This window comes from Populus alba, chromosome 9 (assembly GCF_005239225.2).
Source record: "Populus alba chromosome 9, ASM523922v2, whole genome shotgun sequence".
Taxonomy (NCBI): domain Eukaryota; kingdom Viridiplantae; phylum Streptophyta; class Magnoliopsida; order Malpighiales; family Salicaceae; genus Populus; species Populus alba.
Window position 1 is genome coordinate 6560099 of NC_133292.1, and position 27351 is coordinate 6587449.

Consider the following 27351-nt stretch of genomic DNA (forward strand, 5'->3'; position numbering starts at 1 on the left):
TAAGCAAGAGATCTGCTCTTATGAAATGGTCAAGATTAAGTGGAAGGTGTGTTAATTATGTTTTAGGTACAGAGTCTGGATTCCTGTGGGTGTGAGTGTGATGTTGAATCAAAATGAGATATGAGAATAGCTGACAGTTCATCTGGGGACCTCTCTACCTCTTGTGGTCCTTCTAGCAGACCTCTCTCCCACCTTTTCATTTTTCCTTTTTTGCTAATTGCAGGAAGTTGTACCAACCAAACTCGCATCTCTCCTCTAATCCCATCATTTAACTTCACACTGATACTTAACCCCCTGTTTTTTTGGGATTGCGGCTGAAATAAAGGTCGCAAAAATTTATCTATCTTATTTAAAATTAATTTTTTAAATATTTTTTATCGTTTGATGTGTTGATATGAGAAATGAGATTAAAAAAAAAAAAAAATAAAGAACTTTATGTTATTCCTGGAAGGAAGGGATGTGTTGAAATGATTTTAGCTGGGAAGGAAAACATGGAGGAAGATTCATTTTCTTTAATTCCTTTGTTTTCTCTTTGTAAAACAAAGGCAGCGAATTTCTTTCTAATCTCATCCATTTCGTTTTTATTTCAGCACATTGATGGAAAAATAATTTGCTCTCTCTGTATTTTCAGCCCTTCCATCTGCAATCCTCCTCCTCCTCCTATCTTCTCGGCTTCTTAAATAGAGGCTTAGGCACTTAATTGCAATCTTCTATAAAGATAGGATACCAACTTGTAATTTCCCCTAAAAAAATACTTAGGACAAGACATGTCGAGACAGGGACAATTAAGTCGTTTTAATAAAGGTCATTAGTCTACAAATCCCCTATTTTAAAAAATCAAATATCATTGCCCAGTCAAATCACAACCACTGTCTACACCGTTGAAACATCATGATCCAACGGACTAGAACAAAAGAGATGGAAACCACAACAGCCGTCCGATCCACACACCTATTTCCCCCCTCTATAAAAGCACTCATTTACAAACCAAATTATCTCCTACTCTCACTCTCACTCTCACTCCTCCCCGATCGAGCATCTCTCAAAGCTTGATCGCCGAAAACCTCACCAGAGACACTGCATCAACAACGTCTGTTTCCGATTTCCTAACGGTGAGTTTGTGATTTCTAGACCTGATCTCTCTTTTTTCGAGTCTGTTTGGATGTTGAGAAAGCTGAGGAAACTGAGAGACTTAGTGAGTATTTTTGTTTTGTTTTGAGTGAATGACTTTGTATATGCAGTCTTATCGCACTTTTTTTTCTCTCTTCAGCCAAACAGGCTGGATCTGTAACTATACTGTCTGTTAATCTTCCATTTAAAGCTTTATTTATTGACTTAATTGTTATCTTAGTATTTATCATAGGTTAAAATATAACTATCCAGTGAATTCTAACTAAATCCTTGCAAAAGTAGAACTTCTTCTCTCTTTGTTGTAAAGGAATTTTAATTAGTTTTCCTCTTACCACTAATTTCTATCATTTATTCATTTGCAGCGAAACAAAAATGAGAGAAATCCTTCACGTTCAGGGAGGACAATGTGGTAACCAAATTGGATCGAAGTTTTGGGAGGTGGTTTGCGATGAGCATGGAATTGATCCCACTGGAAAATACGTTGGTACCTCTGACCTTCAATTGGAGCGTGTCAATGTTTATTACAACGAGGCTTCATGTGGACGCTTTGTACCTCGTGCTGTGCTTATGGATCTTGAGCCTGGTACCATGGACAGTGTGAGGACCGGCCCCTATGGCCAGATCTTTAGGCCTGATAACTTTGTGTTTGGGCAGTCTGGTGCTGGAAATAACTGGGCGAAGGGGCATTACACTGAGGGTGCAGAGTTGATTGATTCGGTTCTTGATGTTGTGAGGAAGGAGGCGGAGAATTGTGATTGTCTTCAAGGTATATGTTGTCAGATGTTTGGCAATTTGATTTTTGTATTGTTAGTTATATTGTGGTTTTGTGTGTGTAGGTTTCCAAGTTTGCCACTCGCTCGGTGGAGGAACTGGTTCCGGGATGGGGACTCTGCTGATTTCTAAGATCAGAGAGGAATACCCTGATAGAATGATGCTTACGTTCTCTGTGTTCCCATCCCCCAAGGTTTCAGATACTGTTGTTGAGCCTTACAATGCTACTCTTTCAGTTCATCAGTTAGTTGAGAATGCTGATGAATGTATGGTGCTAGATAACGAGGCCTTGTATGATATCTGCTTCAGGACTCTCAAGTTAACAACTCCTAGCTGTAAGAGCACTCTGGCATTTATCTATGATATTTTTTATTCCCTTTTATTTGACGAAAACATTGTTTTGTGGTTTGCTGATAACTTCTACTCAGATTCAGTACCATGCTTGTCGAGGAAACTTGCATATTTAGATTGCTGTAAAGCATCTAGTAATTGAATTTTTCAGGTCTATGGGGGTGGGGTTTTATTATATGATTATGATTGTGATTATGTGAAATGTATATGTTATTGAAGGAATGACAAATAAGAAAGTGAATAGAAGCTCCTGCTCTGATTACTTGTTTTCTGTTTTTCTTTGCTTACATACCCTTGGTCCAGCATGTCTTGAGGAATGAGCAATTTATCATTTTTTGTTGTTGCTTGGTTGTATTCTATACGTTTTGTCAACTTGCCTGGTCAGGTGTCAGTTGTATTTATGTTTTGTAGCGGTTCATTGCTTCCCTCATTTATGTCAATACTTAATTTATATCTTTTGGCTGGCAAGCCCTATCTTACAATTCATGCCTGCTTGAATGAGGGATGTCGGCTCCATATTGCTAGATCTCACACGATTCTTCGCAGATGTCATTCTCTAGCAGCTAGGCGTTTGTTTGGGTTGATGAGCTGTGGAAATAGCAAAAGTTTGGCGGCAGCTTTTATGATATTACTGAGTTTGGGATAATTTGATTTAAGGCAATATGACACTGTGATGTAACCATGAAAAGAGAAGTTTTAGGTTTTGTATGCATGGAAATTTGTTTGTTTGTTCCCCACTGGCTCTGTTTTTTTCCCCGTGGCATAGATCTGGGCTTTTGACATGGGGATTGTTTGTGTTTTTCCATTGCTGGTCTTTGCATCTTGTCTGCACCATAACAAGGATTAAATGCTGGATTAAAATTGAATTTGTGACAGTTGGCGACCTGAACCACCTTATCTCTGCAACAATGAGTGGGGTTACCTGCTGCCTCCGGTTCCCTGGTCAGCTCAACTCTGACCTTAGAAAGCTTGCTGTGAATCTCATCCCCTTCCCCCGTCTGCACTTCTTTATGGTTGGATTTGCTCCTCTCACATCTCGAGGTTCTCAGCAGTACAGGGCATTGACTGTCCCAGAACTCACCCAGCAGATGTGGGATGCCAAGAACATGATGTGCGCTGCTGACCCACGCCATGGTCGCTACCTGACTGCTTCTGCTATGTTCAGGGGTAAGATGAGCACTAAAGAAGTTGATGAACAAATGATCAATGTCCAGAACAAGAATTCATCCTACTTTGTTGAGTGGATCCCCAACAATGTGAAGTCTAGTGTGTGTGACATTCCTCCAAGAGGACTTGCCATGGCATCCACCTTCATTGGAAACTCAACCTCCATCCAGGAGATGTTCAGGCGTGTAAGTGAGCAATTCACAGCTATGTTCAGGAGGAAGGCTTTCTTGCACTGGTACACCGGAGAAGGCATGGATGAAATGGAATTCACTGAAGCTGAGAGCAACATGAATGACCTCGTGTCTGAATATCAGCAGTACCAGGATGCAACAGCCGAAGAAGAGGTTGATTATGAGGACGAGGAGGAAGAAGATGCTGCCGGGATGTAATTATTTGTGCAAAGTCTATCTGCTACTTGCTTTTACAGCGTATTCTGCATGAACATGTTTACTGCTTTGAAATGTGCGTGGTGAATTTCACTGTCTGGGCGGTTTGAATAGTAATTAGAGTTGGAAAAGCCTATATTTTTGTTCAGTAGTTAAATATTAAAGCCATGTGGCTGATGTGAGAAGTTTTGTATTGGTGTTCATGTTTGTATTCTAGCGCCATTGCTATTTCTATTCCTATAATCAATCATTTAAATCTCCGTGTCCTTTGATGTGATAATCATGCCAGTCATTTTCAAGGATTATGTGTCGTTTATTTATTTTTATTTATTTTTCCAATTCCTTTTCTTCTTTGTGTCCCTCTATCTTTCTTTACCTCTCATTGTTATGCATAGCAGGGAACCAGGGGTAGCTATTAAACGTTTTCAATGCTAAACCCAGCAAAGAGTTCTGATAAAAAAAAATGTTATGCGTATGATGATTTTTTTGAGAAGTAAAATAATTTTTTATTATACGAAAATATATATGAAGGATAGGTTATAGTTTTGACCTTGAATATATATATATAAACAGGTCATTTTTATAGAATAAGGTTTTGTCTATTTTTGTGTTTTAAAGGTATTTTAAAAAAAAATTTGAATTATTTTTTCTTTCAATTAATATTTTTTTAAAAATTATTTTAATACATCGATATTAAAAATAATTTTTTAAAAAATAAAAAAATATTATTTTAATATATTTTAAAATAAAAAATATTTAAAAAAATAATCATAACAATATTTCTTTTAAGCAAACTGTAAATAAAAAAAAATCGATATACTCCAGGCGATGTCGGAGTCAATCAGATAGTACATCAGCATTGTTACAAGAAAAAGAATCAACGAGGGTCTTATACGCTACATCATGAACAATCCAATTACACCCTCTTTTGATATAAGAATTAAAAAAATAAATAAAAAAACAATCACTACAAGTTGTAACCAAGCAAGCAGCATCATTAAGAGCTAAGTGAAGATCACCGAGGTTGAAACATCTCTCCTTCATAGCAGAAATCACAGCATGAGAATCACCCTCTATAATGCAGGAAAGTTTTCAATTTGAAGTGTCATTTGAACTGCTTCTCGTTAAGCTATGGCTTCCATCATGGGTTGGGTCGGAAGCATGGGGATAAAAGATGCATTTAGCACTCAATAGACTACCTGTAAAAATTACAAAATTATACAAACCAGGACTCCAAAATAAAAATTTTAAAATCTAGAGACCTGATTGCCATCCAAAAATCAAATTAAATATTATGATTCTTTTGAGTTATTATTTTAATCTGGCTCAATAAGACCTCTACTTAGACCTAAACGTATTTCATTGGTTATTAAATATTTATGTTAGGCTATTCACATAATCTATCTAGAAAAGATTTAATTGTGATATATCTATACCTAACTATTCAGAACAATTCGTTATTTCAAATCGAATTATATTATTGATATTGAAAAATAGATGATAACTATTTTTGTGAATAATGATTTTTTGAAATTTTATTTAAAGTTTGTTTTTAAGTCTATAAATTGAATAAAAAAATATATCTTGACTCATAAAATATATTTATAAGAAAAGATTCATAAAAGAAATAGTCTCTAACTACTAATCATGAGAATTAACAATATAATTTATAATATCAAAAAAAAAAAAAAAAAAAACCTTAGAGCTGTTTTTTGTCCTTTGTTTTCTTCTCAAAGGAATCGTTTCCAGCAGCAGCAGCGGCTTCTTTCCTTTCAATGGAGCTTCTTCCAAATGTTTCATCAAATAACTTGTTGCCAAGTTATCATAAGCGTATGGTTGTCATTCTTTGTCACGTTATATGCAAAAGGTTTGCCTTCATACACCACACAAATGCCAAGAGTACTGTTGTCTTCAACTAAAGTAGAAGTGGATAGATCCTTCATGACCCTGTGTATGATCTGCGTAGTGAAATCACTTTCAATCCCATGATAAATGATCCAAAATGATAATATCCCAGTACTCTCAGATTAATTAAGGTTTTGATCGACCCTTTCCTGCAAAACAAGGCAGAAAACAGGGCCCAAGAAAAAAAGAAAATAAAGAATTTATTCTAAACCCAATATAATCTCCTTTTGATTTTCTTTTTCTTTTATCATGTTAAGGGAACAGGTAAGACCATGTTAGTCATTCAAAGGACAATACGGGGTAGAAATATATAGGCCTTGGAGCATAACACTTGACATAATTCCCTTCCTTTATTCCTCCATAAGAGGTAAAGTCCACACAGTTCTCCACATCCACCAAGTTTCACAGAGCCCAAGAACAATGGAACAGAGGACAGGCCTCCTCCCATTCCTCTCCTTCTCTAGCCTTATTCTGCTGTCTTTTTGGGGATCTGTTGATGCTTACAAGAACTACACAGTGGGTGACTCCTTGGGTTGGTATGACACCACTGTTAAGTCCAATGTCAATTACCAAAAATGGGCTGCTGGCAAGAACTTCAGCTTGGGAGATTTCCTCAGTAAGTCCTTTATCAACTAGCAATATGTTTTGGGATTTGAACATACCATAAAAATTCCATTTATCTGTTCATAGTTCGTCTCTTTCTGCTTTCTCCTTATGGTTTGTGGTCACTCCTTTGAGTCTCTAGTCTTGATCATTGTTTTATTTTGAGTTTCTACTTTAAGCGATGCCAGAATTCTGTGAACTTTGAGTAAATTTACACCGAAGGAGGGAAGTTCTCTCTCTAGCTAGTCTCAACCAGTAGAAAGAAATCTAATAAATCTCGAAGCATCTCCTTTTGTATCTTCATTTCTTCCTTTTGGCCTAAATACATACTATTTGTTTGAATTCACAGTAAAAATCAGGAGATCAGATTTGGTCACCAAATGGATGAAGCATTAAACTCTTTCACATGAATCTGATCCTATGTGTCACCTTAGCTAATGTTTTGGTGAGCTCCCAACTTTCTTGTTTTTAAATCGTGCTATAATAAAGTTATGAACCCATAATTTAGTTGACATGTATAGGTTAGGAAAAGCATTAAACATGTTTATTTAAAAAAAATAGTTTTTTTAATTTATTTTTTAATATTTTCAAATCATTTTGATATATATATATATAAAAGACACTCCATCATTATTTAATGGAATAATTGACAAAATTTGGACAAAAAAATACTGCATTGATGATTTTTTTTTAAAAAAAAAAACCAATATATCCAAATGAAAATTAAAATTCATATGCTTAATTGAAAAAAATATTAAAAGTTAGAGTACTTATAAATGCAATTGTCCCATGATTGTTAGATGCTTTATTTACCAAGAAAAGCATAGATCCTGCATAGATGTGAGTGGAAAAGCTAGGCTTAAAAAGAAAAAAGAAAAAAGCACAGACGAAAGTATTTCTGATAAAGGTAACAATAGGCACATGGGTTTTCAATGATCCCAAACCTGTCACACTCTCACATGTTGACAGATGACATGTCTGTTTATTTTTATATTTTAAAAATATTTTAAAAAAAAATTAATTTTTTTTATATTTTTAATTTTTTTAAAAAAATAAAATTTTAAAAATAAAATATATTATTTTAATATATTTTTAAATAAAAAAATAATTTAAAAAACACTCGCTAATACATAAATAAACAGCCTTACTCTTGCCGGTAATCCTTGTTGCTGCTCTCTTGGATCTCTCTTTGTTCTTTGAATCAAGCATGAAGCAATGGTATTTTAAGCGAATCCGACTATACTCTATTAAATCAAAATTCAATTGAGATCAGAGACTGATGGCAGTGTCTTAACATGGTAAATAGGTACTTGTTAGAGTTGATGTTCGGAAGAAGAAAATGGGGGAGCAGATGAAGGTCTAACAGGACAGTTAGCGTATAAAATAAAAAATAGTAAAAAGTTGTAGTGAAATAATACACTTTTAGATAGATAACATGAGTAAGAATTACAATAAAATTTTATTAATTAGATTCATGAGTAATCTGTTGACCGACTTATAAAAAAAATCACAAAATTGTTAAACCATGGGCTCCAGAATAAGATTTTTTAAAATTTAAAAATTTGACAGTTCGAAGTAACAATTTCATGACTACTTAAAAAAACCTCTAAAAATTCCTATAAAAAATTTGAATATGATCTAATAATCGAATTAAAAATTATGTTTATTTAAACTATCATTATGGTTTGACGCGATTATATATTTTCTTAGGTCTAAACATGTTCTACTAGTTCATAAATATTTCTGGTAAGCTATCTATGTAATTTGTCTGGAACAGATCCTCATCTAATTATTATAAATCCATACTTGACTGCTCTGAATCATTTATTATTGCAAGTCTAACTATATTATTGAAACTAAAATACTTAGGACAACTATTATATAAACAATAATTTTTGAGATTTTAATTAAGAGCTTGTTTTTTATTATACAAAGTGGAGAAAAAATATATTTTTTAAAAATTATAAAATTATAATTTTTGTTTGAAATAATTAACCAGTTTATACAACTAGATCAATCGACCAACTGATAGCAACTACTTTTTAAGTTGTTGCTCTTCAAAAAAAAATGAAAATTTTAAAATTATGTTATTTTAAAGTATATATCATAATTAAAAATAACAATATCTAATAAATATTATGCTTTAAAAACATAATGAAATAAAAATATATTATTTCAACGATAATTTTAAAAAAAGTGTTACCAAAAAAAAACTTTTATCTTGATATGCTAATTTTTCTTTTAAAAAATCAGCAGATGAGCTTCCGTACAGGTGTCGTAAGGACATATCCCTGACTGACAGGCTTATCAGTTACCCAGTTCCTTCAAGACATCTGATACTGCTTTTCTATCTGGCATAACATGATTGGTTTTGTCGGCAAGAAGCAGAGAGAGAATCTGCTAGGTTTTCTTGAAATCACCGTTAGGATATTCTCAACTGCATCACCTTAATTTTCAGTAATGAACATCCGTAAACATGCTCTCCCATCTCTCTCTCCCTCAAAAAAAAAAAAAAAAAAAAGCCTTGAAACAGGGAGCTCGTTCCCTGTCCTTGCTGAGAGGAAAATGACGTAATCTGTTCCATCTGAGTAGAATCTATGAGTCAATTGTGATTTGAATGCTACAAGCATGAAAGATCTTTAGTAATGCAGTATGGTATGGTTATCATTGAATTGGCATTATTTTTTGTTAAATTTATTCAGAGTCACATAGTGTTCATGGGTGTTTTTCTTGTTAATGCAGTTTTCAACACGGATAATAACCATTCAGTAGTTCAAACATACAATTTCACCACATACAAGCTCTGTGATTATGACAATTCCGTAGACAACGACACCGTGGAATGGTCATCCGCCAATCCATCCAACACTCTCACGCAGGGAGTCACGGTGGCAGTTCCTCTGCTCAGGGAAGGACCAACCTATTTCTTCTCTGGGGATTATGACGGGGAGCAATGTGATAATGGTCAGCATTTCAAAATAACCGTGTCTCATGGAAAAGGGTTGCCGGACAGTCTGAAAGACCCATCCGATCAGGCCCCGGCCCCAAATGCTGCCGATTATGACTCGACGCCAGATACTGCTGTGCCCTTTGACTTAAATAATCCTCATGATCAGGACGCTGATGTTAAGAAGGATTCTGGATCTATTTCATTACATGGGAAATTCCTAGACATGAAATTACATGGGATTTTGCTTTTGTTAGGGTTTGTTTACATGTTTTGATCAGTTTTTTTTATTTATTTATTATTATCCCTTTTAATTTCTTGGTTCATATTTTTTATACATGACGGGTTTGTATCTTCAGGAAGAAGGCTTTTCTTATATAACAGAGCATTCATATAGTTATGTATAGTCCTTTTTGTCTATAAATGGTCGTTCTAGACAGACTGTATGAGACAAGAATGCACTAAAACTTGTTACACATGAACTGTTAAGGAGTCTTCTACAGATATTCAAGTCAACGAATTGGCTCGGAATTTCTTCTATTAGGACCCAAGGCCACGACCAAGTTACCAGGGCAGTGCAGTCAAGTACTATGGGTCACTTGCACCAAATGAAAAATAAATAAATTTGTGAATCACTTGCAGGCCCCAACTAGCTAGCTGGGGCACTATAACATAAAAATAGCACTCAAATCACCTGACTAGGATCACCAAGGAACCCACCGTGAAGAATTGGTGACAGGCCGCCACCCAAACCAGTTCGATTAACATCTTCGTGCCTTGGCCTTGAGACGAGTCGGAGATGATTCACTGGAAGGTATTGGCATCAGAAAAGGCCAGCAAAACTCTACTACAGCAACGATATTTAAAGCAGTAATAAACAGCATGATTAGTCAATTTACTCAGGTTTTCTCCAGGATTGAATGTGCAAAAGAAATACTCCATAAAGATACGGAAAAATTGGAAAATTATTCAGTGATTCTATAGTTTGGATGCTTTGTCAAAATTGGTCTATGCAACTTCACTTAAAGCAACCATTTGATGAATTGGCCACTTCCTGGTTTTAGGAGAACAGTTTGTATGAACATTCTGCGAATCATGTGTTCAGATTTTTCACATTCAATGGACATAATAAATAGTGTTGAAGGAACTATAAATTAACTGTATTAGGAACAGAATACATCCACAGCACATTTTGCTCCAACTCTTGAAATGTACATCAGTATCGAATTAACTCAAAATACCACAAACTCAAGTGCACGTGTAATGACTTATTGATGAGAATTCCAATCACTAGTCAGAAATAACAAATTATTAATAAATTTTTTAATTATTGAATCCTTTCAATTTGAATTTCAATGTAGATAAAGATGTAATTCTAGACATTACTCCTTTAAACCCAAGTCACCAATTCAATGATTATGATGACACTAACAAGGACTGTTTTGTAGCATGGAAACATACAAGACTGCCAAGGTAATGGATTCCGGGACCAATTAGAAATTGTCAAGAAAGGTAAATCAGAAAGAAAGTAGCAATAACAGCATGCCATTATCAGCATAAAGACAGGTAAAGGATCTCCACTGGTTACCTAGCTTGAGCAAACTTGAGCCAAGTACTCTCCTTTGAATTGCAAAAACCCTTCCTTCTCTGTGTGCAACTATCTGTGTGTTCGTTTGAAATCCTTGGGACCAGCTAGGTTTGACATTGATGCATTCATCTCCTCCCAAAAGGTCATTGCCAATTCAACCTTTCCCATCTTCTTCAAACTAGCAATTAATGATCGATATATATAAATTGAGGGACGAATCTGCTTTGTTTTCATCTCATTGAAGAGTCTCAATGACTCCTCAATGTTTCCGGATTGGCCAAAACTCCAAATCAATGCAGTGTATGTAAGCAAATCTGGTTCAATTCCATTCTCAACCATGTCTCGGAAATACACTGAACACAAATCCAATCTTCCTACTTTGGTCAACTGATTTAGCAAAGTATTGTAAGAAATAAAATCTGGGAGAATTCCAGCTTCCTTCATGGAGGCAAACTCACCGAGCATTTCATCAATCCGACCTGCACGACCTAAAAGATCCAAAACAGTATTATACGTAACCAAATCTGGCTTACATTTCAGATTCTCCATTTGCTCAAATATCAGAATGGCTTTGTCAAACTGCCCGCATTCAGCAAAGGCAAAGATAAATCTATTTACAACCTTCGTGCTGCTTGGGAATGTCAATTCAGAAACTTCTTTGACAAGTCTCAGTAGCTGGACATCATCGTTTGACTTCACGAAACCCCTGGCAAGTTTCAGATACAAAGATGAAGGCAAAGACTGAAAAGACAAGATCAAATCCTTGAAAACCTGGGACAAAATCTCGACATCGTTTTTTTCACTAGCTGTCACCAAAATTATATTATAAGCACAAGGACCAAGGAAAATGTTTTTATCGCATAACAATCGCAGCAGTCTAACTGCAGCAAAAAGATTTCCAGCTTTACATAAGTTATGGACATAAGCTGTTCCGACTTTCCTAGTAGTGCATTCTGGGGAATTTTCAACAGCTTCAAGCATTTGGTTCAAGTTATCATCCTTGATCTCCTCTTCATCAAAAGACGCTCGTGTTGTGAGTTGCCTGTGATGACCAATGACTTCAGTAATTGTGGCAAAGTGGGGCAAAATCCAACGAGAACCAACTGGGATGGATGTGATACAATTCTGTATTAGAGATATAATCAATACCAACTAAAATTCTCATTAGAAAGTAAAACCAAATAGAAAAAGAAAAAGAAACCCTCCATGATATTTGCAAACTACATACAATTAAACTCAGTCAGAAATGCAAAGTTTCAAAGCTCATAACTACAAAACGTAACTAATTCGAAGTTATTTCAGCTCTAATTTCAAAAAAGAAAGAGGAAAAACCCATTTCGAGTGGAGGTGACTTGATCACCATTAACCACATGTAACTGAAAAATCCCAGTTTTCTCAGGTGCGAAACAACAGAAAAATAAAATTATAAAGAAACTTCGAGAAAAAGACTCATCAACAAGAATAATAACAGTAATGAAATGGGAAGTCAAATTAAGTAACCTTCCGAAGGAAGAAACGAACTTTGTGAAGATGAAAAAGGAGGCTGCTTGATAGAAAGAAGGATCTCGCTACAACATTAACAAAATTTCTCATCAGAGGCGTTTCGAAATCGGGTTCTTATTGTCGCCAGCTCAAATGCGACTGCCTTCAAGCTTTTGCGGCGAGTGAACGAACTGTTGATCGTCTTGGGCGGGTCGGGTTTGGTGACGGAGAGAGGGTTGAGTGAACTGGGAAAGGTTTAAGGAATTGGGTTCGTGGGGTACTTTCGAGATTTAGAGGGTTTTGGGGGTCTCTTTAGTTTTTAATGCAGGGGTAAGACTGGCTTGAAGTTTGTCGAGGATTTCACAAGTAATACGACGCCGCGTCACAAATCGTGGTAGATAGTTGGGCTTGGATTGGGCCTAAGCATTTTGGTTTAATATCTCATACTCATGCGTCTAAAAAGTTTGCAGTGTCTTGTATCAATTGGTTTTGTGTTTCTAGGGCATTACCCCCAGCTTGCATGCATATCCATATGCTTTTAGGATCCAAAATCCTATTTTTAAGGCAAGTGTTCTTAAGGGATGTCTTCTCTTGTCAATAAACACTTGAGTTATTTCTGGGGAAATTGTTGGGAAAATAGTCATGCATCTCCTTTTTACGGTAATGTTTATGCTACGTGGCAGTTTTATCATATAATATGGCAACACCATAAAAACTTGGCAACCTTTTTTTTTCTTTTTTTCTTTTTTATCATTTTCAAAACAATAATTCAACCAAAAAAATGAGAAATCTAGGCACAAATGCTCCTTATAAATACTGGCAAATGCCTCCTACACAACATCAGAAGCTGCATCCATATCTTCACAAACAAATCCTACACTTTGCAATTAGGTAACATGGACGCCTGGAAGAGCCTTTCAGTTTTTGCCATCCTCTTTTTTCTTATTCTCTTTATCTCTTCTGGTAAAATGTTCCTTCAACGGTTCAACCCCGTGCTGCTTTATTTTTTGTTGGCTAAGGTAGATAACGAATTGTTTGCTCACAGGAGGATGAAATCACTAAAACCTGATCGAAATTCACACATCCAAGTCCTTTGATAAAACGTTCGAATGTTGTTTCATAGAGATACTTGCACACCCATGTTTTTAAATTTGGGCACTTTTCAGGAAATGCTTGAAAAATTCTAAATTTTAAACAGAGTTCCTATTACTAAACGTGGCAGCAGTGCTCTTAAATATATGAAGATTATGTCAAGATTACTTCGATGACTTGATTATTTCTTAATGAGTGCAGGTAGCGAGAAGATGCTGGCAAATGTTGCTGGCCAATGAGAGAAACCATTGCATGGAGGTGTCTGTCAAAAAGATGAAGGCAACAAAGGATGTGTGGCCAAGTATGGCGCTGGCTATTATGCATATTGCTAATTCCTACTCCTGAGTGCAACTTAAAGTTGCAGTGTATCCTTCACTTTTTATGTGAAATGTGATGCAGAAAAATAATAATAAGTTCAAGGAGTGACAACTAAATCATTACTCTTTGTTTTCTGTCATTGTGTGGGTGCACGGTCTGAATTTTGACACTGATCCAATCCAGATTTCAAATAAAAATAGATCGAAACCAGATATTAACAACCAAAAGCGTTTCCAACTATCTATCATAGGTGAAAGCTGTCTAACGCCTAATGAAATTACTTGCACCCATATCCAATCTTAAACAGAGCAGTCATCCCTTTCCATGAATATAAGCAGGCGCATACAATTAGCAAAAGGAGCACAATATCAACAGTCGCATGGCGAGTCTCTGCTGATTCAGGTTTACAATCCCCTTTTGCCATAAGTAAAATCTCATCAGCCAAATCGAATAAAGCAATCAAGAGAACCTTCCCCTTCTCTAAATCTTCACCCAAACATGTTAGTTTTAGTTGACATAACCTAACTCAAATATTAGAGCTTCATGTAATCCAATTCTTCATTTGTCATGCAACGTGTACTTAACTCATCTCAAGAAAGTAATTCCTAACATCCCTACCTGCATTTCCAACCCTATCGCCATGTCAAAACTCTATAAATATTCTGCATGATCAAAACTTCACGATAATCTCCCAATCCAGGTACAGCCATAAAGGTTCCAAAGCTACCCACACCTAATTCCTCCATCAGATAAAACTGTTCATCTGTAAAAAAATCCTAAAAGGTAGCCACTGTAAACCCTAATCTTATCACCAGCACAAGCAAAATTCTCGAGAATGGAAAGTTAAAAGAAGAACCCGACAAGATTTAATTAGTACTACTACATCTAGATGAATAATCCGACAAGATAAAAGAGCATCATACCCACAAATGCATATGTACTATTTACACTGAAATACCAAGTTCCTACAACAAGAATAAAAAAAACAATCTCCTGCATACTTTACAAACTCAGACTAAAAGATGATATGTTCAATATAATCTATTGTAGCTCTAATTATTCAAAAACCAAAAGGTAAAGGTAAAGGTACATCAAGTTCAATTCAACTCTCCATGCCTTTACAACATAATTCCACTAGAAAAATCACAGCATATTATAATTTGATAATTCTTTATTTATCCAGTCATTGTAGCCACACAAACACACTTACAATCCTAAAAATCATTAATCAAAGATCACCAATTGCACTAAATTAAACAACACATCAATCAATTACGCATACATTAATAAATAGATTGCAAAGTTAAAGCACTGTCATTAATCAATAACATCCATAACAAACCTAGCAATTCCAAAAAACAAAAGGAGTTATCATTTCTTAAACTAAAGTAATTAACGAAAAAAAAAATCTACTTATCTTTGGTAGTAATGCCATATTTTTCCTGCATCTTAACAATCTCTTCTTCTTTCTTCTTCTGATCAAACTTCTTACTCATCTTCGCTTGCTGATAGTACAGCACAATCAAATACCTATTCGCCACATTAAACCCTGACAAGTGATCCACCGCTGTTTTGGCATCGTAGATATCTTCATAAACCACATAAGCAGTGCCTCTCGTGTCCTTGTTGGTTCCGATTCGGATTTGACGAATCGCTCCGTATTTTCCAAATATATCGTACATCTCTTCGCTTGATATGTTGAACGGAAGATTACGGACGTAGAGGACGCGGTTGACCTCAGGTGGGAGACGTGTGTTGCCTTTGCGGAGGCTGATTGTTTGCGCCATTAGTGGTGGTGTTTAGGTGCTGAGAAAGTGAGGAATAGCTCTTGAGGAATTTTTTTTAGTCCGAGTTGGAGATTTCTATAGAAAGGAGGGAAGATTATTATCATGTATTTTTATGAGATATGGTCACGTGGACTAAATTTTCCAAGGAAAAACGGTGAGAAAGCATACGAAAGAATGAAAGTAGAGCCTAGATGATGGTCGCATAAAACTGAGCCCAACACCAAGAGAATATGGGCTAAAAATCGAGCCCAATAAGGAAGGAAAAAGGTTGCAAAACCAAGACCAAAAAAGAGAAGGAGGGATAAAACCGAGCCCAAACAAAAGAAGAGAGCGAGCCGAAACCGAACCGAAGAAGGAGGGCCAAAACCTAGCCCAACGCATTATTGATACTATGAAAAACATGAAAAGACAACATTAAAATCATACAGATTTGTCCACAACTTTTTATTAAAATTATAATTTTAATAAAATCAAAGCTTTCCAAACATGTCATAACATTCGAACTAGAACAACGGCTTGTCTTTCATTAATCGTTTCTCAAGTGAATGGCAGGAATTAAACTTGGAAGTCCACCCCCACCTCTAGATTTTCTTCCTTTGTTTTTGGCCGCTGGTCAAGGATAACCACCCACTAAAAAGTAAAATCTCCATTCAGCACGTAACCATACTCTAAACTTGGAAAAAAAAATTATAATTTCTCAAGTTTTCTACTGCCATTGTCTAATTTAAGCCTTGTGTTACGCTTGCTACCCACGAAAACAGGTTGGCACCGTCACTGATTGTTTCCATCCATCAGTAAAACAGGGCATTTGACAGAGCAGCCCTGATCTCACTTAAAATAGACCTGTACGTATGTACTTATGTGCTGATAATCTCTATTCACAATCTTACTTCCATCGCCTCATCATGGCAATGGGGGAGGTAAGTGCACAGCTTCAGAAGTTCAAGGGGGCATGATTTGTTCTCGATTTTCCTTTGTGTTTTGATTCTGATGTTGCTATTTTCCAACAAGAATTCTTGTTTCTTGGAACTGGGAGAGCTTTTCTTTTTTTGATATCCAAGACAAAATCATTCATTTATATTAGCATTCAATCACCAGCTTTTATTTTTGTAAGTGGGGTCCTTGATCTTGTTTTGATTAATACGCGTTAATGACCAAGGGGGTATTAACCAAAACAAGATCAGAATGGAAGTTGAATTCCTCCCCAAATTCACTTAACATTAACAATGGTTACAAGTGTATCAACCTAAATTCATGTTATTTAAATGACGATTATATTCCGAGCAACTGACCTTGTAAGCTTCTGCGATAAAATACTGATCACCTTGACTTCTTTTTCTTTACAGAAAAATGGAGGGCTGTCTGTTCCTCAGTTTGGAGCATGGGACTCCAAGAACCCGGTACCTACCAACTACTCCATGGTGTTCACACGAGCTCGCGCTAATAGGAAGCAGCACAAGTCCGATGTCAGGCACGCCAGCCTTGGAAATGAAAGGGAACTGCTAGCTGCTGCTTGCCAACAAGAAGAACCTGTCATTGTGAGTCCACAGTCCACTCTTAATCTTCTTTATACAGTTTAGTTTAGCAACGAGATTATTGTGCTTACTTGATGAAATTTTGCGCTTCCTCATTTGTTACCATGCTCAGCCTGTAATGATCCATATCCCCTTGGTCTTTGGTAAACGCATATGGATCATTCCTTGGCAGAGTATGACTTAATGAGGGAAGCTCACAATTATGGGTATTAAAAAATAACAGCAAACAACGAGGTTCTGATTTCTAATTCTTCTCTATATGTATTATTGCCGTGCAGAAGAGAAAGAAGATCTTGACCTACATTCATTGCTGTACTAGGCCTTGATTTCACAAGAACCTAGGGTTCATCAACTCATGTAATTCTCAAGTATGAAAATATAAATTTCTATTTTGTGAATCTATAGACAAGACGTGTCATGAATTCCAAACCTTGTAATCTTTTGCTGTGAGCCTTGGTTACCATGCATGACTTTCTGCTTGCAAATGCTCTTTATATCGGAAAGCAAATAGAATACCAGCAGATTACAACTAAATTAAAAGCAGTGATATGACATAAATTAATGGACATTCACGAACATTTCAGAATATGGTATAGTCCAGTTCATTTATTATTTGAACATTACCATTATTTAGTGTTACATAATTCGTAAATAAGTTTATCATAGTATAGTCTAGAATTGAAGCGTGGTGGAGTTGGCTGTCAAATTTGTACATTGTGGTATTGTGTATAAGTCTCCTATATGCAATCTATAATAGAAAGGAAGAATCCTTGTAGTAGTACCAGCGACCATGTATTTAACAAGACCATGTATTTCACATAGAAATAGTGACTTTAAGTTGTAGATTTAGAACGTTTTACTGGAGCATTCAGGGAGGATAGGTATGAAGCATCAGCCTTGTCAATTCCGCTGAAAAGATAATTGAAAGGGGGCATTTCTATGTATTTGCCAGAGCCAGGAACAACCTTCAGTTCATTATTTTCCCAAACAACTCGTCCTCCAGCAATCGTCACCTCAACCTTTCCCTGAGGAAAAGATGGTATGAACAGTGAAAGGGTTTAGGTAAAAACATGAATATGAAAATACATGCACATGATGCTGGTGAGTGTGAAAGTGTGCACCAGTGCGCACTCACACACCACAGTTAAACTAGCAGATGCATACTCACTTGTGTGCCAGCATATTTCTCTTGTTTCTAATCTCGTTTTCCCAGCCAATATAATGGTGATATCTCTACCAAAGATTATTGGACAAGACCATGTATTTAACAAAATATGAAAAATGAGAGCATAGCTTCAAGGCATGGATGAATCCTGGAGGTAACAAATCAGGATATCCAGGATCACAACTCAAGGGTTGCAACATGGCTATGTTTCTCCTAAAATGCTTAATGAGTATTTTAGTGACTCCAGGCTCTCAACAAAAACATAACCTTTCGTAATGAATTCCTGAACCCAAGCAACAATATTTTTTATCTTTAGCATAGTTTTGACACACTCTAGAAGCAATATTTTGAATAGAACAAATATAACTGAAAAAACGCTGAAAATACTATAGCTGCAAGATTGGAAGAATCAAAAGATGATAGACATCAATTAAAACCTAGGATACCATTGCTTTAGTCACGGTCAAACTGGTGTGAGGCCCCTTATGTAAGAAGGGCTAACAGGTACTTTGAATTCCACTTGTTAACGAAACAAAAGAGAACTAACTTATAGTGAAAAAATTACCTTCCCCCTTCTGCCCTCATAAACATTTGTATCTGTTCTAGAGTGGTGAGACTGGGCATTTATTTCAAAGCTTGAGTTTGGGTTGAGTATAATTATATCAGCATCAGATCCAGTAATAATTGCTCCTTTTCTTGGATATATGTTGAAGATCCTAGCACTGGAAAATTCATAGGGATCAAAATGATTTTACACGCTTCATGAAGCTAAATCATGTGATTCATCAGATTGTACATGACGTATACTTATCATTATTAACCCTGAGACTGAATAACATGATTCACAAATAGACATTAAACTAACAGAGAATAACGGTCAAAGCATACCATTCAGTGCTTGTGACCCTTACAAAATCATTGACAGAAATTTGGCCAGATTCCTGAAAGTGCTCAACTTTTAGTTGACAACCAATATGAGGACAACAATTTAAATTAATATAGCAAGTAGGAATGATTATGCAAAGAGTCACAGAAGCTTACCACCATCGTATCCCAAACCAAATGCATCCTCTCCTCAATACCTATGTTTCCATTTGCCAGATTTAGAAAAAAGAAAAAATGGCTAAAATTGAGTCAACATAATAAGAAGAGGAATAGATTTGACTTAAACAAAAACATTTTTATTACCATTGACACCATTAGGAATTTTACGGAAATCATCAATCCCGAAGGCTTTTTGTGTGGAATTAAATACACAATGATCAGTTCCTACCAGCTGCAAATTGTAATGAGTGGCATGAGAAACAAATAATGAGATTGTTCTTAAATGAGTAAATTGATTAATAAGTCTTGGATGATTCAAAATAACAGTGAATCTAGATTTATATATTGCATCTGAAGCTTATAATCACCATCACAAACTTTAAGAGACCACATGTCCCCATTTTCCAGAACATGAAATCAATTTGTCACTGAAATTAGCTTTACAGAAATTAGATGATCTCAAGTATCTTTAAGGTATGAACAATTACTCCAGTCAATCTTTATAATGACAAGAGAGAAACCTGTAGAACTCCATTTGAAAGGGCACCTTGCAGGACTTTGTTATGTCCTGCTGCTCTTATGGGGGGGCTCATGACAAACCTGAAAAATGAGAATATAGTAATGCTTGGCAATCAATATATATGACAAATTGGTCAAATGTGTTCACCTCCCTCCCCTCTCCATCCAATAATAATAGTGATAATGGACAGAGTGCTGGCTCTTACTTTGATGCAGTGGCAAAGTCAGAATCCCAAAGTCCTGAATCATCAAGGACCAATCCGGAAACCACTGGCTCACCTACAACTCTCTGTCCTGCAGTTTGAAGAAAGTGATCTGGCTTTCATGTTTTGAGAACAAAAATAAAATTGAAGCGACATAGCACCAGGGAAGTCATAAACAGAACAAGTTAGGTATCTAATGTCTTAAAGAGAATCTGGCAGTTGAAATACATTTTACAACCCTTTTTAGAGTCCCAAAGGAAAGGTTTTGGGATGCCTTTAGAAAGCGAGAGGTTGCAGAGGGGATGGTATAAAGCAGTGCAGTTAGGGAAATAAGCTGGTGCAAGTTAGGAACTAAATCATGCAGAAATCCAGGATACACAAAAGTGGGTGTTAATAAGGGGTGGGTAAGAATTTGATTATAGATGGGAACAAAAGTGGCTGATTACAGTAAGAATTCAATTGCATGTAGGAACAAGCAGCTATCAAAATTACTGGCAACAGTGCCTGGCACAATTGCGAGAAGCACATAGAGGAGTCAGGTGATAAATATAAATGGTTCAAATGGGACATCATCCTTATTCTCATACTCATACATGGTATCAATTAACTTAATAATCATGTGAAAGATTTATAGCCACTCCAGTTTTTTAAGATCAGTTTCACTGGGCATGCGGACTATTTTATCTTCTCTATTACTTGAACATCCTTAATAAACATGACTTGTCCAGCTTGTATCCAGAAGTATTACTATCTATCCTCTATAGTCCGCTACTCTTTCCAGCCAAATTTTTGATTTACTTGTTTCAGACACTATCCATTATCTTACACCGATGTTGGCGTCTTAGTAATATTAAATTTAAGAGAAAAAGTAAAAGAAAAAAAATGAAATGTAAGGGATGACAGCAACGAATTTAACTGTTTCGTTCTGTTACAGAAAATGCATGTTCTCTTATAAACTCACGGCTATGTAGTATGTACTGCCCTGTAAGCAACAGAGTCTTTTATATGTTTGTTAGACTCTATTCACAATGGTGTGAATTGTAATTGACTACTGCGGTCATGTAAAACTTCCTCAACAAACAAGAAAATGAAATATTAAAAACTTTAAACCTGATTTTCGAGCTTTGGCTATTTCTTCCATGGCATCAATGCTCATCACATGAACTACATAGAGAGGTGTGTTCACAAAACCAGCTAAACGAATTGCTCGAGCAGTTGCCTCTCCTTCCAGCTGCACGAGAATCAAACTAAATGCTAAATTATAAAAGAAAGATGCATACTTCAAAAAATTTTTAAGGAAAAGGAATACCGTATAATACAAATACATATCTGCTTAGAACGAACGGTTATCAATCAGAGATCAGTAAAAAATTAAAAAAATTGTTGAGCTAAGCTAATCTTATTAGCTAAAGAATTCATTCTTAAAGGATCAAACACAGGCTGTTTCTGCAGATCAAATACACGATTGAAAAATCCTGTAATAATCACATTAATAACATCATAAAATACAGTACATATCTCTTACCACATAAGATAAAAGTGTGTTTGTTTCTGATATAGCTTTTGTGGTTGTGGTTTAAAAAAAATAAGTTTAAAAAAAATATGGTTAGTTGTATTTAAATACGTGTTTGATAAAAATTATGGTTGAGGTTTATGTGCAGCAAAAAACATGTATAAAATGTTTAGTTGTGGTTGTTTTTTAAAAGTGCTTTTCGCTTTGAAATACATCAAAATATTTTTTTTATTTTAAAAAAAATATATTTTTGATATCAGTGCATCAAAATGATCTGAAAATACAAAAAAAAAAATTATTTTGAAGTAAATAAAAAAATAAAAAAAGTTTAAATTTTAAAAAAAAGTGCTTTTGAAATGCAAAAACAAACAGAGTTTTACGAAACTCAGTTAAAAAAACATGTAAAAACTACTTCACAAAAAATGTATTTTAAACTCAATTTTTTAATGGGTCCCACAGTATAAAACACGGTTTGGTGTATAACCAAACACCTTACTGTGTTTTTTACACCACAAACGCAAAAGTTGCAACTAAACAAACAGACACTGAACAGGGAGTGAACAAAAAAAGGTAAAAGCAGTCTGCCACATTCTCTCACATATTGGTCATCAACCTAAGCACTAAATCCTCCCAAGAAAAATCAACACATCATAGAGGAACAAGAAAGGAAAATGACTAAAAACAATTGGAACAACTAATTCACCAAATGTAAGGACAGTAGATTTGGTCTACAGGCTACTAGAAGATTATTTGTATGATATGGATGGGTAGGGGTTCACACAGATTCTAGAGTGAAGCACATAGATCATTTCTCAATTACAGAATTTTTAGTTAGTGGGCACACATTACAACGTGGAGAGCATATTTGAAGGATTACCAATGGGGGCCTTGAAAGAGCATGTCCTTCTGGACCAGTAATACCAAGTTGTATCATTCTTTTCTGTCCTTCAAATACAGCATCTCCATTTTCTGCGTGGACCATGGCCAATGCACCAAGAGACTTGCACTGCTTCAGTCCTTCTAGTAGAAGCTCATCATTGACCATAAGCGACCCCTTGTATGCTAGAAAAAACTTAAAAGAGTTGATACCTGCAAGTTTTAAATGCATGTAGATTTTAAATAAAAATAAATAAATAGCCAGAGGTTGCTGTTTCTCAGTTTCTCCGATATAAATTGAAAAAAAAAAAAATACTTGAAAGAATCCATGGATGACCTTGAACAAAAATACCAACCTTTTTCCTTCACCATAATTTCCATATCCCTTGAAACACTGTCATCAAACTTAGTGATTGCCATATGAAAGCCATAATCCATGCATGATTTCTTTGCCTTTTCCTCATAGCTTTCTAAACCTGCTATTAAACTGCCATTTACTGGTATAACAAAGTCAATATGCATTGTGGTCCCACCTGCTAATGCTGCTGCCTGACCACTGAAAAAGTCGTCAATAGTTTCAGTGCCCATAAACTCCATAGCAAGGTGCGTGTGAGGATCAATTCCACCTGATGATGTTACAAGGAGAAGATGGCAGCCATAAAATGGAATGATTTGCATTAAGTTTTTAAACCCAGTATTGGTATTAATAGCTAACCAGATAGTCGTTACGCACTCAAATTACTTCTAACATAGAGGAAAGAATTCACAATATGAACATTGAAAGCGCGGTGCAGAAAACATTGAAAGGAAGCATCCAAGAGCTGATTCTTGCATTATAAAGATGTATTAGATTTATAAAAGATGCATAGAGAGTGATTAATGTGCCTAGCTCGTTTAGATTCCAAAACTCTGTTTGAACTGCAACAATGAATGCATGAAAGAGTAAGATTGATGTAAGAAAGAAAAAGGAGAGATAGAAGGAAATCCTAGTGTATGGGATCTGTGAAGCATACAAAATCCTGCTGTTAGAAAGGTTAAAACACAAAAATTGATCTATCATGAAGAGATAATACCGCAACTAACCTGGCATGACAAACTTTCCAGTGGCATCAATTACTTTAACATCATCAGTAACCTGCAAATAGCAACCAAACAATTGAAAACTAAGTATGAAAGACATCATAAAGTAAAGCCCGAGCATTAACAGCCAAAACAAAGCATTAAGGAAACCAGATCATTTAGCAACGCGAGAGGGTAACGAATGCAAATCACATTCTGAATAAAGCAGATTTAAAATGAAGACAGGTATCAGACAGGCATAAGTAGCTATGAACCGTGAGCTGCTAAGACTATAGTATTATGGTGTCCCAGAATCCTGCACTTTATGCAACTTATTTAGCAAGGTAGGTAGGCTTACATTGTATTTGCAACCAAAATGCCCTACCAGGCCTGAATTTTTTGATGAAATACATCCAGCATGTCTAACTAATATTACTGCTTGGAATTCTCACGTAATAAGTTGTGAATCTGTATCCACATACAGGGAATCCAGAATTGCTGATGTTAGTTTTCAAGTATCATTAATATGAGATTGCAAATAATTTAAATCCCCTCGTGACCAAACTTTATCATCATATGAACTTTCCAGTCAGAAGAATTGAAATCCATTTAAAATTTAGTATTAGAATAATTTGTTCCCTTTTTCATCGACGCAAGCCCATTATCAATGCCCTTGTGAAGTTGGCTAGAACTAAAACAAGCTGCCTGCTCTTATTAGTTTTTCCGTACCTCATTCGTTTCGATTCTTCTTTTTTTTCTGGTTCTGCCAAAGCTATTGCATAGTTTACCTAGCCTTTATCTATCTTATTTGTATTCTTATCGAAGAGTGAGGCCCTCTCATTCCTTAGCTTAGGGAGTGAGAGGGGCAAGGCAAAAGGGTGGGTGGTCCCTTGCACCGGCGTTCCTTATCTCAGTAGTGGAATTCGTAGGATATGACTTCTACCAAACTCAAACCTTCCTTAAGCTAAGGAAATCTAATTCAAGAGGTGGATAGATAGGACTACATCTTGCTCAATCAGGTTTTTTTTTTTTCCAGTAAAACATATAAAATCTGCTTGCTTGCTTCAATTAAGGATAACAAATCAACATCATCATACTTTCCTCTCCTTTCTATGGTACTAGCTAGTAAACTATCACGACACTGGCAAGTTTGAAACTGCTGCTATATGTTACACCATAACAACTTGAAAATCATAGTATGAGAAAGCATCTCCTACCATTTCCAAGACACTTCATCAAAGAACTTGAAATAACTCTTTCTAAAAAATCATTGATGGCTTCTACTAGGACTATTTTCATTCTTTCTTGATCGACAAAAAAAAAAATAACAAAATCCAACACTTGTAAACAGTTTAAAAAGATCGGATTTTTTTTTTCAATTTTTGTTCACCTGTTTTTGGGTCAAAAAGATTGAAATTAAACCAACTTCTAGTAAAGCCTTAGCTACAGTACGGATTAAAAAAAAAAAAAAGGAGAGAAGATATATTAAAAACCTTGAGATCAGGCTTGACAGCAACAATAATCCCATCCTCTACGTAAACATCAGCAACCTCTTGGTGGTGTGCATTCACGACAGTTCCTCCCTTGATCAACAGCTTCGTTGATGATGAAAGTCCACATCCAACCTCACCATATCCAATCCCAGCTTCGCAGAACTGTGAAAAAAAAATAAACCAAAATTTTCAAATCCTTTTCTCTTTGCAAGTAATAATACTTTATCTTGATTGATTGATTAGTCAGTATAAAAAAGAAGAAAAAGTTGAATAGCGTTTTTCACTTTCTCGGCGTCCAAACAGAAAGTCAACTCAAATTTACTTAGAAACCAATCATCAAGTGAAGCAAATAAGGAAATTCAAAGATGATAAATTAGTAGTGGTATGGATTACCTGGTTGGATTGTGAATTGGAAAGAGAATGAGTGAGGAGAAGAAGAGAGAGTGAGCAGAAGAAATAGAAACGATAAGCCATTTTTCAATTGAGAGTGAGATCTCTGTCTCGCACTGGACGCCCAAGATGTCCCGCGCCAGCCTATTTTTGGCTTTTCAAGCGGGCGCGTTGAGTGTCGTTTCATTTGAGAGAGCGGTTGTATTGTAATTTTTTAAATTTTTTATTTTTAAAATTAAAATAATTTATTATTATTATTATTATTATTATTATGGGTTGATGATAAAATAAAAATAAAAAAATATTTTAATATATTTTTAATTAAAAAATACTTTTAAAAATATCATCCACATCAATCTTATATCTTATTTGATTTGATCTTTGAGAAATTAGGAAGCAAGGAACAAGAAATGCCTCCACATCCATATCGTGCCTGTCCACAAGTAATTCACGCCGGAAACAGCATGATATTTATTGAATATGTGGGGATATTGTAGAACATAATAAAAAGAAATTCAAATTTGGATAATTGGATTCGTGAGGATACGGTTATGGAAATCCTTTTTTGGTTTATTTTTTAAAATGTATTTAAAAAGATTGGTTTAGGTATAATTTAAGTTTAATGAGATTATACTACAAACTAAAAGACATAGCGTGCATAGACAGTGTTCGTATTATACTAGCAACTAAAATATACGAGGTGCAAGGTTTACTATTCATATTATACTGCAAACTAAAAGACACTTGTGATGAGTTTATTCAATTATATCAAGATAATTTTTATTTAATTTATTTTTAAATTATTGCTTGTAAATAAATTAAATTAAGAGGTTTTAAAACTAACTTGCTGAACCAAAATGAATAATAATTTCAAATAATTTGTTGCGACTTAGATATGTTTTTGTTATATTTACAAAAAATTAATCAGCTCCTAGTATAACGCAAACTTTAAAATAGTAAAATAATAAACATTTAGCTCAATAAAACTTCTTTTTAATACTTTTTAATTAATCAAATAATTATTGTTTTTTTATGATTAATTATTATTTTTTTAAAAAATTGATTAAATAAATTTTAAAATGATATTTTTTAAAACTATTATGACATCCACATATGAGATAAACTCAGTCTTTATGGCTTAATCCCTTAAATTCATGACTTAAATCATGGATTCCAGTAAATTTAATAATTTTTTAAAAATATATATTTTTTATTTAATTGTATTATAAAAAAGTAAATAATTGTAAAATCCAATACCAACCGGATATCATGGTGTTGTTTAGGATTATAATAACTTTATAAAAAGTAAAACAAAATAAATTATAAAAAACTAATTAAAATTAATTAAATGTAAATTGATGAAATTTAAATGTGATATGATATTAAATAGTAAAATAAAAAAATATTAAAAAAAAGGATCGTGAGTCCGAGCCTTTTACGAAAAATCTAGCTGTGCAGGTTTAGAATAGACCCACGTGTCTGAGTCTTGTTTATCTTTCTTTTTTGTTAATGCCATCAGCTCGCTTTTTTTTTTTTTTTTAAAAAAAAAAAAAGCAATAACTACTAATGTGTTGCTAGTTGCTGCTCATAATTCAGTCACCAACCACATTGTGCAGATCAATAATTAAAAGGCAGGTTTTTTAATTAAAAATATATTCTCAATCTTCTTTTTTTTGAAAAACACGAGATAAACATCATACAAATTACCTAACAATCCCATAACACCCTAGACTATCTAAAAATTAAAATTAACTGAATAAAAAAAATCAAAATGAATATGATCTTTTTTTCAAGGTCATGTTTGTTTGCTGTGTGATAGTTTTTTTTTTTTTTGAAAAGTGATTTATTTTAAAAGTAAAATAGTTTTTGAAGTTTGATAATACCGTGAAAAATAAGTTGAAAAATATTTTACAATATTTGGTTATGTCATTAAAAATTTATTGAAAAATAATTTATTCATGTTTTATTTTTTTTTTTTCAAGTTTGTTAAAAAGAATGAGAAACAAATCTTACAAGTTAAAAAGTT

The 27351-nt window shown here is 34.8% G+C and overlaps 6 protein-coding genes across 10 annotated transcripts; 3 read left to right on the top strand and 3 right to left on the bottom strand.

Annotated features, from left to right (window-relative positions):
* Positions 1-994: 994 nt before the first annotated feature.
* LOC118027644 (tubulin beta-5 chain) lies at positions 995-4064 on the top strand. Its single transcript, XM_035031043.2, has 4 exons — positions 995-1112; positions 1494-1897; positions 1968-2237; positions 3130-4064. Exons 2-4 carry the CDS (start codon positions 1504-1506, stop codon positions 3807-3809), a joined length of 1344 nt encoding a protein of 447 aa, XP_034886934.1. The 5' UTR covers positions 995-1112; positions 1494-1503; the 3' UTR covers positions 3810-4064.
* Positions 4065-6131: 2067 nt separating this feature from the next.
* On the top strand, positions 6132-9640 carry LOC118027642 (early nodulin-like protein 18). The gene is made up of 2 exons (XM_035031040.2): positions 6132-6327; positions 9057-9640. Exons 1-2 carry the CDS (start codon positions 6132-6134, stop codon positions 9536-9538), a joined length of 678 nt encoding a protein of 225 aa, XP_034886931.1. The 3' UTR covers positions 9539-9640.
* LOC118027641 (uncharacterized) lies at positions 9543-14306 on the bottom strand. 5 transcript variants are annotated; one of them, XR_004683858.2, is made up of 3 exons: positions 12350-14305; positions 10850-11974; positions 9543-10068 (listed from the first exon to the last, which is right to left on the bottom strand). XR_004683858.2 is itself a non-coding variant. In XM_035031039.2 (2 exons), the coding sequence occupies exons 1-2, from the start codon at positions 12440-12442 to the stop codon at positions 10919-10921; spliced, it is 1128 nt and encodes a 375-aa protein (XP_034886930.1). In that variant the 5' UTR covers positions 12443-14306; the 3' UTR covers positions 10553-10918. The 5 variants fall into 5 exon arrangements, 2 of the variants coding, with proteins under 2 accessions (XP_034886930.1, XP_034886929.1); XR_004683860.2 differs by having other exon boundaries at positions 9543-10105; XR_004683859.2 differs by having other exon boundaries at positions 9543-10108.
* Positions 14307-14993: 687 nt separating this feature from the next.
* LOC118027643 (splicing factor 3B subunit 6-like protein) lies at positions 14994-15655 on the bottom strand. Its single transcript, XM_035031042.2, has one exon. The coding sequence runs from the start codon at positions 15526-15528 to the stop codon at positions 15151-15153; it is 378 nt and encodes a 125-aa protein (XP_034886933.1). The 5' UTR covers positions 15529-15655; the 3' UTR covers positions 14994-15150.
* Positions 15656-16320: 665 nt separating this feature from the next.
* On the top strand, positions 16321-17533 carry LOC118027639 (uncharacterized). Its single transcript, XM_035031036.2, has 3 exons — positions 16321-16448; positions 16875-17066; positions 17342-17533. Exons 1-3 carry the CDS (start codon positions 16380-16382, stop codon positions 17387-17389), a joined length of 309 nt encoding a protein of 102 aa, XP_034886927.1. The 5' UTR covers positions 16321-16379; the 3' UTR covers positions 17390-17533.
* A 108-nt stretch (positions 17534-17641) lies between these two features.
* Positions 17642-25488, bottom strand: LOC118027638 (dihydropyrimidinase). The gene is made up of 13 exons (XM_035031034.2): positions 25329-25488; positions 24936-25097; positions 23467-23518; positions 22740-23009; positions 22385-22596; positions 21105-21225; positions 19998-20085; positions 19794-19872; positions 19417-19504; positions 19270-19310; positions 19117-19169; positions 18794-18950; positions 17642-18088 (listed from the first exon to the last, which is right to left on the bottom strand). Exons 1-13 carry the CDS (start codon positions 25407-25409, stop codon positions 17897-17899), a joined length of 1596 nt encoding a protein of 531 aa, XP_034886925.1. The 5' UTR covers positions 25410-25488; the 3' UTR covers positions 17642-17896.
* Positions 25489-27351: the final 1863 nt, after the last annotated feature.

Excerpts from the sequence above, each read along its gene's own strand:
- LOC118027644 (XM_035031043.2), top strand. The coding sequence starts at position 1,504 with ATGAGAGAAATCCTTCACGTTCAGGGAGGACAATGTGGTAACCAAATT. Across the intron at positions 1,898-1,967 it reads GAATTGTGATTGTCTTCAAG|GTTTCCAAGTTTGCCACTCG; the intron begins GTATATGTTGTC and ends TTGTGTGTGTAG. Across the intron at positions 2,238-3,129 it reads CAAGTTAACAACTCCTAGCT|TTGGCGACCTGAACCACCTT; the intron begins GTAAGAGCACTC and ends AATTTGTGACAG.
- LOC118027642 (XM_035031040.2), top strand. The coding sequence starts at position 6,132 with ATGGAACAGAGGACAGGCCTCCTCCCATTCCTCTCCTTCTCTAGCCTT. Across the intron at positions 6,328-9,056 it reads CAGCTTGGGAGATTTCCTCA|TTTTCAACACGGATAATAAC; the intron begins GTAAGTCCTTTA and ends TTGTTAATGCAG.
- LOC118027641 (XM_035031038.2), bottom strand. The coding sequence starts at position 12,442 with ATGAGAAATTTTGTTAATGTTGTAGCGAGATCCTTCTTTCTATCAAGC. Across the intron at positions 11,975-12,349 it reads TTCGTTTCTTCCTTCGGAAG|AATTGTATCACATCCATCCC; the intron begins GTTACTTAATTT and ends TCTCTAATACAG.
- LOC118027643 (XM_035031042.2), bottom strand. The coding sequence starts at position 15,528 with ATGGCGCAAACAATCAGCCTCCGCAAAGGCAACACACGTCTCCCACCT.
- LOC118027639 (XM_035031036.2), top strand. The coding sequence starts at position 16,380 with ATGTACTTATGTGCTGATAATCTCTATTCACAATCTTACTTCCATCGC. Across the intron at positions 16,449-16,874 it reads TCATCATGGCAATGGGGGAG|AAAAATGGAGGGCTGTCTGT; the intron begins GTAAGTGCACAG and ends TTTTCTTTACAG. Across the intron at positions 17,067-17,341 it reads AACAAGAAGAACCTGTCATT|AAGAGAAAGAAGATCTTGAC; the intron begins GTGAGTCCACAG and ends ATTGCCGTGCAG.
- LOC118027638 (XM_035031034.2), bottom strand. The coding sequence starts at position 25,409 with ATGGCTTATCGTTTCTATTTCTTCTGCTCACTCTCTCTTCTTCTCCTC. Across the intron at positions 20,086-21,104 it reads AGCCAAAGCTCGAAAATCAG|GACAGAGAGTTGTAGGTGAG; the intron begins GTTTAAAGTTTT and ends TTCAAACTGCAG. Across the intron at positions 18,951-19,116 it reads AGGGTCACAAGCACTGAATG|TGCTAGGATCTTCAACATAT; the intron begins GTATGCTTTGAC and ends TGAATTTTCCAG.